The sequence below is a fragment of the Azolla caroliniana genome, unplaced genomic scaffold, assembly GCF_043228905.1.
Source record: "Azolla caroliniana isolate FFs.n. ecotype wild unplaced genomic scaffold, voAzoCaro1.0.p SCAF_12, whole genome shotgun sequence".
Classification (NCBI taxonomy): Eukaryota; Viridiplantae; Streptophyta; class Polypodiopsida; order Salviniales; family Salviniaceae; genus Azolla; species Azolla caroliniana.
Window position 1 is genome coordinate 8,644,797 of NW_028230447.1, and position 10,521 is coordinate 8,655,317.

Below are 10,521 nucleotides of genomic sequence, written 5' to 3' on the forward strand. Positions count from 1 at the left end.
CTTCCTCCGTTGCTTCTGCCTATCCACAGCTTTTCCACACTCCCTCTCCCAGCAACTCATTCATTTCCTGTTGTTGATTACTGTTGCGCCATTTCCTTCGTCTTTCATCTCGTGGCCAACTGTAGGTTCAACTAGCTTGCTTTTTGATAAACTCAGCTGTTACTGCATTAGTCCATCTATCAAATCTCATGGCCTTAAATGCTTTAGGAAACTTAAATGCATTCCGTCCATGTAAGATGGTTTCATCCTCGTTGTAGTGTTTTTCGAATCTGCATTTGTTTCTAATTAGTTCTTTGTCCCCCCCCCCCCCCCCCCCGTAAATTTGATGGTTCCTTTACTTTCATGTATCTCTCCATGAAAGCTTGGATCTAGACTGTAAGAAGATTTGAGCACCTGCATCAGGCTGGCATACATTTATTTTACAATGGCCACGAAGCACTCTTTGAACTGTTTTAGACTAAGTTTCGCACCTCTATTACATTCATGCACAGAAAGATGGATAGTAAACGACTTTCAATTCTGCTTGAAGACAGTAGAAGACTTAAAGTAAAAGGTCCGCTGTCTAGGAAATCGTTCAATTAAGCCAAGAAAGAAGAAAGATAGTAAAAGACTGTTAATTATGGAAAGCACGAAGCCAGTCCAGGAGATAAGACTTCTAAAGTCATGCAAGGAAATAGTCTAGGTAATGATTTAAATTTATTCAAAGGAAGAGTCCAAGAAGGAATCTAAAGTACTTCTAATGCGTAGAAAGTAAATGAGCTCGTCAAAATCTCTTCAATTATGCAGAACGAAATTGACCTAGTATAATAATTCTGTTTTGTGCAAAATGAAATGTGCTCGTAAAAGACATAAATTTATGCAGAAAGAAAGGAGCTGGTATTATAATTACTTCTCAAGAGCCAGTAAACTAGTTCATTTATGTAAAAAAAGAAAATAGTGATATACTTGCTTCATGTTAGGCAAAGAAATTATTTAGTTAAAAAACTTCATTTATGCGAAGAAAGAAGTTAGTGTAATGCTTGCTTCATTTATGCAAAGAAATGATCTTGTAAAGGACTTTATTTCTGCAAATAAGTAACAATTCGTTAAGTCTTACCGCCACCACCTTTCAATACAACCTATGGTATAGTTTTATTGATATATTTTTTTCCTCCTTTCATTGCGGTTGAAACAGTTCAATACTAGTAGCTATGGATCCTACCCTTTCATCCTTCACCAGAAACCTTGGCTCAGTTGAAGAAAACTGGACTCGAAGTACTTCAGGAGGCACTGGTATAGCTGTATTCGGAGCCCTTCTCAATCGATTGATCGATGGAAAGCACATTATTTCATCAGTCGAGAATCTTCTTGATTCTCATCCTTTGCTACGATCTCAGATTGTTGAAAATGCAAAGTCTAAGCTTTCTATGCAAGTCTCTGATTCCTATTCTGCATCGGCTTCTTATGTTTCAGAGAGGACATGGCCTTCTGTCTCCGGCGAAGGTCATGTAGGAATTGTTGTATTTCCGAAAGACCACAGTGATAAACAAGGTAGTCTTGCTTTGGATAAGGTCATTAATGAGGAAATGAATTTGAATTTCTTGAATGCTGATGGGAAACCTGCTCCTCCCGTCTGTGTCTTCCATGTTATTTTTTATCCTAATAATGCGAGAAGTCAGACCATAGTTGCTCTTAAATTCCATAGTGGAGTTCTTGATCGACATTCTTCTTCGGTGATTGCACAAGAGTTTTTGTCTACTTTGAGTAGCACCGTGGAAGGAACACTTTCGAGTTCGAAGAAAGAAGGTACTAAGGAGGATTCTATTTTATCTCCTCTGGAAGATTTTGTACCCAAAGGAAAAGCTTCCAAAGGATTTCTACAGAAAGGTATTGATGCCGTTGGGTATGCTGTGAATGCAAAGAAATATTCTTTGCTTCCGTTTCAACCTAGTTTCTCTGCTTCCAACAAAGCCTCTTTTGAATCCAACGTTGTAAGCCTCAACCTTGGTAAAAATGGTGAGTAATTGATTGATTCCTAGATATTAACTTCACATAAAACATCAACATGATTAACCAGTTATACATTGCAAAGAACATACGGTTGCATCTTCAAATAAGTTTATGCATTGTTTCTTGATACATTAGCAAATAGTCTTTCAATACTACCACACTCAATATGCTAGATTAATATCCTCGCAAGGCTAATTTGTTCATATATGCTTAAATCAAAAGATTGTTCAAGTTTGATGGTATGCTAACATCTTTGTCTTCAAAAGAGACATAATTTGGTTATGTTTATATGTACATGAACATTCTATTGTCAAGGAACTAAAAGGAAGTTTGCCTTGTGTCTGGAAACACACAGCTACTACTTCTCTTTTTGATGCTTGCAAAGAACATGGCGTTATACCTGCAGCAGCTCTGTCCGCAGCCTTCTTAAGAACCGTTGCTTCCTTGAAGGAACTCAAAGAGAAGAAGCAAGATGAGTTCTCATACACATGGTATGCTCATTGTCTACATACAATATGTACATTGTTAATGCTGCATTATATTAAAGGTTTCGAGAGTTTTTCCTTTTAGTGTTGACCTTTTGAAGGATTTGAGAGTTTCTTTGTTTTAATGTTTTTGTTTTCTTTCGCCTTTATACTGTAATGCTTGGATTTGACATCCATAGTTATGTTGAGATAAATTTAGAGTACTTATCAATATTTGAGTTCTCTTTGGCTTCCAAGTTTAGTGTCTGGTTTCTTTTATTCCCAAACTAGAGAAACAACTTTGAAATGATATGTATACTTGCTTTATGAAAATTTGTTTTTGTTTCTGGGCAGTGTTATTGACTGCAGGAGCGAATTAGAGCCCAAGCTAGGTGAGTCTGTGTTAGGGAACTATTCCTTGGGAATCCCTCAGAATGAGAAAGTGAAGGATGGGGTTGCCTTCTGGGAATTTGCTCGTAACATCAATTCATCGATTCAAAAAGATATTGCTAAATCCAAACAGTTCTCTGAAATGTCGGTCCTTTCAATGCTTTTCTCTCAGGTATTGCTTACTCAATAATGCTGTATGCATATTTGTTAATTGTGACGCGTTTGTTTGTGTTGTTTAATGCAAATTTTCTGCTTAAAATAAGCACCATTAAATCTCTAGCTTGGATTATTCGAAAATGCATCAAATATTTTGAGATATCTGCGAATAAATCCTGTTTCAAATATTAAAAAACCCCCTACTTTTAAATATTGAGATATCTTTTCATTAAAGCCTTTGCATATTGAGATATGTATGTATAATTAAGAAAAACCCCAGACCTTCAAATACTGAGATATGTTGTCATTAAAGCTTTCAAATATTGAGATATTGTCAATGGAAAGCCGACAAATATCAAAGTTAATAGAAACAAACACTTAAATATTCGCCTATATATATCTATCTTTATATAGAGAAATAGGTCACAATATTGTGAATACTGACTGACCCAAAGAAAATATTAATTGGTGTCATTAATTTGATTATATTTCGTTCTGAAAATAAAAGGAAATTGCAATGATGTGATTTGGGCAGGTGATGAAACATCCGTCATTGACACCATCCTCATCAATGAGGACGACATTATTCACATTGTTTGTGGATCCACCAATGGAAGCTAAATGGAAGGGAGTGGAAAATCTAGATTTGGTTGGAACAGTGGGTCCTTTCTCTTCCATGCATTTTGTGGGCCCTTGCTTTTGCTTGGGTGAGACAGTGTATGAAGGCCCAGAGTTTGTTCTGTCTTTCATTTACCCATCTCCCCTCTACTCCAGGGAGCAGATTTTAGACGTCCTTAAACACTCTGCTGACCTCCTTGCTGCAGAATCAGCTATCAGAAACTAAGAAACCCAGAGAAGAAGAAAGACTTGCTTTTTCCTGCTCTTTTTGTTTTGTTTTAGAGAGACATCATCATCTTCATGGTTATGAAATGAGACAAATAAGTAGTAAATGAGACAAGGAAGAAAATCAATCATCAGAGAAAAGCTGTATCGTATGTATAATCTCCAGTATCTTGCTCTTTTCTGTTTCCATTTCTAGAGCCAAAAGAAAGACTTCACGATACAAAAAATCTCAATATACAAGTTGCTTTTGATTTGGGAGCGACATCCATCTTCTTCTGGTTTAGATCAATGAGACCAAAAAAAATTGAGGATAAGGGTGGGTCAGTATACAAATGGGTTTGTTTCTTTGTTTTTCCATATGTAATAAACATGACAGGAAATTGTGGGTCACACTCAATCATACAAATTATGCATCCTGTGGTACTAGCTTTTTCATATAAGTTCTTGTCGATCTGTTCATTTACTTTCATCATATAAAACGATTCCTTTTTTACGTTGTATCTACTTTTGCTTTTTATAAGATGGATTACAAAAAGTGTGATGCAACAAGAGTGAGAAGCTTCCATGGTAAAATCAATCTACTTCTGTTTTTTTTGAGGTGTGATGGGGAATACCATGAACCATGTGTAAAGAAAAAAACTATTTTGATACATTCAATGCATTCATTATTGGTGGTTTTTAATGCATTCATTCTTGACGTTTCTTCTCGATATGATGACCCTGGCGATTAAATGAAATTGAAATAACTCCAAACAAGCATTTGTGTCTGTCTATATATGGGTAATTAGTGTCAAATTTCAATTGGGGAACTAAACCCTAAGTGAGTAGTAGAAATTTGCCCATAGATGACACATTTACATTTGATGTAGTGCTAATACTTGGGTAACTGAAACTCAAGTGACTATAAATTTTCCACATTCACATCCAAAGTGAATAAACATCTGAGCCAAAATTCAATGAAAGAAATATAGAAAATATGAGTGTGAAATTGTAGAAAGAAATTAATGCACATTTTCATGTAACTGTTATTTAGACATTGGAAGAACAATATAACAAAATGTAATCAATGGATGAAATAGTTGTACTAAATGACCTCCGAACTTTATATTAAATGGGAATGAAGGCAGAGTTGGCCCACCTGCATTATTGATTGGAAACCAATGAATTGCGTGATATTCACCCCAAAAGTCATATTCATACGCAGAGTCAAAGTCAGAATATATTTATGTGTATAGTTCATGAGAGCTCACCATGACGGTTCACATTGAAGCTGATCAAAGAACTTTGATCTAGGATATGGCAAGGACGATGTTGTTCTTAACTTAATAATATTGACAAAAGGTTGAGTTAAAAATAGCTCCCAATCTTAAAACTTTACCTCCATAACATGTCATGCAAATGTTACAAAGATTCCACAATGAATGTACATCGTTTTTTCTTTTAGCATGGCAATATTACGTGCATATACATAATTGATCATGAGACAATTTTTCCTTATGTTATGATGAGCATGTCAATACCTTTGTTCTTTTTGGATTACAACCTGCAATATGAGATAACTATTACGTGTGTTATCACTTGACTACTTCACGTGATGTAGTCAAGTGTGTGATATGAACACATGAGGGTCTGAGCATTCTGCCTATATAAGAAGTCTAGCTACCTTCTTATTAGTGGGAGGGTTTGAATTATGTCAAGACTATGTCGGTGTGGCTATAACTCTTGTTAGGTAAGCACGTATGATCCTTTCATAACCCAAGGTATGACCCGTATAAACACTCGATGGGAACGAACATCAAGGAGTTTGGGGTTTAAGGTAGAGCTTTTCTCTCTTCCTTTCTCACTTTACATGAGATTATCTCTAAGTACTCATTTGATTCCGAACACTAATATCTTTGTATGTGTTATGTGTTGTCCCTCAACTAATTGAAGGGTAATTAACTTGTTATGTGTACTCTTACATTTATCAATTAGCTTCTTGGTTAAGAGAACCATTTGAGAGAGGAGAGGAAGAGTTTGCAAATAATGGTATACGAGTGCCAATAGCTCGTGAGTGTGTGATGAGCTCTTGCACTTGTTTTGCAAATGAAAGGTTATGGTGATCTGCCACGACATGCGATGTTAGCAAGGAGAGATCTCTAACTGAAATGGGATGTGTACTCGGTACGACACACTAGTTATGTTCCTAACTTCCTAATGAGTTGGTTGAATTAGGAGTTTGTAATATCACCACAATGCAAGATTTATTTTGACAAACTCCTTTTCAAAGGAAAGTGTTCAACATAAAGGGCAAAATTTTAATGGTTTTAAGACTCAAGAGTATCTTAAGAATTGGCTCTCAGTAATAGTAACGCTTTGTTGGTTTGCATCCAAGGTACGATCTTAGACAATATTCAGTTGTATGGGATGCCAGTGGTGTTTAAGGTTGGTCTCAATTCCTCTGCTTGGAGGTGGTTGGGAGGAAAATTGCCCTTAATCGATTTCTTTCCTTAATTATATATTTATTTTTTTCATCATGAGTTCGATGTTAACAAAAAGGATGAGGAAATTCTAGTTCTTGTAGTTAAGCCAATACAATGCTATTTTTACTTGACATTCGCATCTTTGCCAATGATAGAATCGGGGTCATTTACATGATATATTGATGATGGCCTAGAAATTGTGTTCCATAGACCTACTTCAATTTAGTTGTCTATTTTATTCAAGAGAATTTGTGTGAAATGATTTGCCAATTGTGGCTTACATTTTGTCAATTATTCCAAACTTAAAGATCCCATCATAGACCTCTATACTTTGAGTAATATTTTTTTCGATAAATGTTGATGCAAATGTCTTCTCAAAAGTCATAAACTATTTTTGTGCTAAAGTAACATTTAGTGAACCATGTGGTACTCGATTTTTACAATCAAGATGTTTGTTTTTGGAAAAATAAAAATAAAACATCAAGATGTTTGATACTTGATCAGATGTAGTGAAAGTCGATGGTTGTGCTCTTTCTACATGTCTTAGCTTTTGACCATTAAGACGTTGCACTTGCAGTTAAGAAGTTATGACTGCCGTAATGCTCATGTATAGAAGTAGTGAGAGTAAGAAAATAGTCGTAAACCTCGTCACTCTAGATCAGCAACATAAAAGATATTAAGCTCTACTTGTGAGTCGTACCTAATACAAGCTAAATTATGAAATGGTGGTTTTTAAGGTCTTTCTAAAACTATGCACATCAAGTACTCTAAAAATAACAAAAGGATTTTCGTTTAAGTTCCTAGAGTAGTATACCTTTTAATGTGCTGTATTTATGGAAAGACAAGATTTTATCAATTCAAAATCAAATTACAAGGTACCGAAAAGCATACATTCCAAGAAGGGATGATGTGTCATGTTATCCATGCATGCATATATGCATGCATGCTAGTGGCTTTTGTGGAAGAGGGCGTGGGGTTTAGAGTTAAAATGTATAAAAGAAAAATTCAATATACTTTTAACACCTCTCTCTGGATGAGAAAGTAGTACGAAGTTTTGGATCACCCTTCTCTCGTGGTCTTTACCATCAAACACATACAACAAAACAGGTCCAACTAATGGGCACTTCAATGGCGTACTCTCTTTTGTTGTTGTTGTGGTTGTTGTTCTTCAACTCTTATTCATGTACCAACGTGGAATTGCAAGAAGAGCAAGGTGGAGGAGGTGAAGAAGAGAAGGTTGTTATTGGGCCCCTATCAAAGCCAAAGGAAGAGGTTGGGTTTGAAGGTGGGGTGGTGAGGGTATGGTGGAGGGATGAATGTGTGGGTGCAAATGTAGAGAAACAAAGACCATGCATGATGGTGGAAGTGTCAGAAACCATCTTAGAGGAAGATGGCCTCATGCTACCCCAATACTCAGATTCTAATGCTATCTCCTATGTCTTACAAGGTAACGCTACATGTAGATCCATTTTATTGAAAAATACCAATTTGCTCCTTTTTTAAAAGTTTTCATTGTTTCTTGTTGGTGCCCTTTAAAGAGAAATTATATGGTTGGATTCAATCCATTCCTCTTTGTGGACCCAATACTCCGTTTTTTAAAGTTCTCATTATTTCTTGTTGATGCCCTTTTAAAGAGAAATTATATGGTTGGATTCAATCCATTCCTCTTTGTGGACCCAATACTCCGTTTTTTAAAGTTCTCATTATTTCTTGTTGATGCCCTTTTAAAGAGAAATTAAATGGTTGGATTCAATCCATTCCTCTTTGTGGACCTTTTTTAATTGGGTGGAATAAGGAAAAGTGTAGAGGCATTTGGGGAATTATGGAAAAACCTTGTGGTTTTGGTCAAACCATTAGGTTGACTCCTCATATGTTATGAATTATGAGTCTTATCGTCACTCACATGTATTTTGGTCACATGATGTAATTTGTTTGGGTAGGGAGAGGCAAAGTTGTTACATGTATTGATCACATGATGTAATCTATTTGAGTAGGGAGTGGGAAAGTTGGTATTGTAAATCCGGGATCAGATCGCATGTTGATAAGGCGAGTGGAGAGGGGTGATGTTATTGTGATACCTAAAGGAGTGGTTTTTTGGTGGTACAACGATGGATTTGGTAGACATCGGATCTTCTCAGCGTCGGATACCGCACGAGCAATGTCACCCGGAATTTATCAGGCAATTAATAAGTCGTTCCTAATTCTTGAAGCTAGTAAAGATTAATTATAATTCAATAAGTTGAATTCTCAATTGTGCACACACATTTATCATACAATGGTATACAATTCCAACTAAGATCTTTATTGAAAAATCTACATAGAACCTTTATGCAACTATGCATGTAATGAATAACTCAATTGTGCAAACATTTATCATACAATGGCATACAATTCCTACCAAGATCTTTATTCCAAAAACTTCAAGAATATTGATCAACTATGCATGTAAAGAATAAGATAAACCTTCAAATTAACATATAGGAATCTCATAATAAATTGCCTTCTCTAATTAAATTTTATGTTAGCTTAAATAAATGTATAGTGAAAGCTTGGTTTTTGCGTACATTCTACATTTAGAAGTGTGTTTTGGGTTCTTTGTATGATGCTATAATCTGGTCCTAGGAGCATTTCTCACTGGTTTGGGTTCTTGTTACATCCTTAGCAATTTGCACTAGTTGGAGCAAGGGTGGATCGTTTTGGGGGGATTCTACATGGCTTCCCTAATGACACCCTAGCCGCTGCATGGGGTGTTGATGAAGGAACAATATCCTTGTTGAAGTCTAGCCAGAATGGAACCGCTATAATCAAGTCCCCAAAAAGGATCATTTTCCCCGAGTTGAGAATTCCGCGGTATTAACTTCTCTTGGTCATGTTTTTTAGAGTTTTACAATAATGGAAGGCATATTTATATAGCAGGTCAACTATAAGTTTTTGCATATAATTCGTCCCACAAATATAATTCATAGGATCTTTCTTTTTTGACTTACAAGGGGCACATAGTCGAAAGTGTTACAGGAAAGTGTTACATTTCACTTATTAAGATGGCTTTTTTCTTGGTTCAATATAGAATGGAACGTAACTTTTTCTCGAATGGAGAGGAAGACAATGATATTTTGTCAGAGTTAAGATACAACTTAGACAAGGAGTACCCTGATTTTTATGTTGAACATGGAGGTTGGATGAAGTTAGTAAATCAGGATGAGCTACGTGCAATCGAGCAAGTCAAAATGAGTGTAATGAAGATTGTCTTGGAAAAGGTGAGCAGTTCATATACTTGATTTTGAGATGACGATTCTTTATTGATTGTGGCATTCCTCCCATCTTCATCTTTGTTTGTTCATTTTGAATCACTATAACACTTAATGTAGAATGCTACGGAGGGTCCATCATTCTTCACAGATGCTCACCAGATGGTATATGTGATTGATGGTCGTGGCAAAGTTGAGGTTGCAACTTCTGGAGACAACAACAACGAGAGCTTTGTGAGCTTCGATGTGCAAGAGGGTTCGGTTTTCATAATCCCAAGGTTTTATCCCTCTATAAAGCTGGCAAGTGATGAGGGGTTCTCCTTCATCTCTTTCTTGACATCCTCGAGGTAAAAATTTGAGATTTTTATACTCTTAGCCATCATTGCACATGCACATTCTCCTTATAGAAAAACCTTGTTTTTCTATTTGGGTTTAGGATAGCCCTATGTTTTTCTCAAGGATTTTCAAACTTTTATTTTTTGTAATTTTTTGTAGACCATCCTCCCAAACTCTAGTTGGAAGTGACACTTTCTTTCAAAAGATTCCCAAGGAAGTCCTAATTGAATCTTTTTGTATTACGGAGGATGCTCTTTCAAAAATAGCGCGAGCACGACACCAACATGGATCCATCTTTCCGCCTTCTCCAACATCATAGAACAAGGGAGGATAAACTTACAACAAAAGTCTTATTTCTATAGAGTGCTTCTTTATAGAGTCTTCTTGCTACTTACAACAAAAGTCTTATTTCTATATAGAGTGCTTCTTTATACGGTCTTCTTGCTACTTCATAAAATGTGGAGATAAATATTATATGAAGTATTGTACATATCATAATGATGGATCATGTGCACATTTTTGGCAAATGTAAATATTGTGGAAATAAATGCTCTTTGGATCATTACTTCTGAAAGCTTGTTCTTTAATAGCATTTTCTTACTTGTGTTTATATAATCTTTTTCTTTTCTTTTA

The 10,521-nt window shown here is 35.8% G+C and overlaps 2 protein-coding genes across 2 annotated transcripts; both read left to right on the top strand.

Annotated features, from left to right (window-relative positions):
* The first annotated feature begins 1,174 nt into the window (after positions 1-1,174).
* LOC147857033 (uncharacterized) lies at positions 1,175-4,335 on the top strand. The gene is made up of 4 exons (XM_087328723.1): positions 1,175-1,995; positions 2,345-2,480; positions 2,808-3,015; positions 3,535-4,335. Exons 1-4 carry the CDS (start codon positions 1,191-1,193, stop codon positions 3,841-3,843), a joined length of 1,458 nt encoding a protein of 485 aa, XP_087184849.1. The 5' UTR covers positions 1,175-1,190; the 3' UTR covers positions 3,844-4,335.
* A 3,097-nt stretch (positions 4,336-7,432) lies between these two features.
* Positions 7,433-10,286, top strand: LOC147857034 (11S globulin seed storage protein Ana o 2.0101-like). The gene is made up of 6 exons (XM_087328604.1): positions 7,433-7,751; positions 8,299-8,393; positions 8,967-9,154; positions 9,372-9,561; positions 9,673-9,899; positions 10,048-10,286. The coding sequence occupies exons 1-6, from the start codon at positions 7,433-7,435 to the stop codon at positions 10,205-10,207; spliced, it is 1,179 nt and encodes a 392-aa protein (XP_087184730.1). The 3' UTR covers positions 10,208-10,286.
* Positions 10,287-10,521: the final 235 nt, after the last annotated feature.

Bases quoted from the DNA above. Each gene is read 5' to 3' on its own strand.
- LOC147857033 (XM_087328723.1), top strand. From the start codon at position 1,191: ATGGATCCTACCCTTTCATCCTTCACCAGAAACCTTGGCTCAGTTGAA. The intron at 1,996-2,344 runs GTGAGTAATTGA...GGAAACACACAG, and splicing joins CCTCAACCTTGGTAAAAATG to CTACTACTTCTCTTTTTGAT. The intron at 2,481-2,807 runs GTATGCTCATTG...GTTTCTGGGCAG, and splicing joins GATGAGTTCTCATACACATG to TGTTATTGACTGCAGGAGCG.
- LOC147857034 (XM_087328604.1), top strand. From the start codon at position 7,433: ATGGCGTACTCTCTTTTGTTGTTGTTGTGGTTGTTGTTCTTCAACTCT. The intron at 7,752-8,298 runs GTAACGCTACAT...CTATTTGAGTAG, and splicing joins TATCTCCTATGTCTTACAAG to GGAGTGGGAAAGTTGGTATT. The intron at 9,900-10,047 runs GTAAAAATTTGA...AATTTTTTGTAG, and splicing joins TCTTTCTTGACATCCTCGAG to ACCATCCTCCCAAACTCTAG.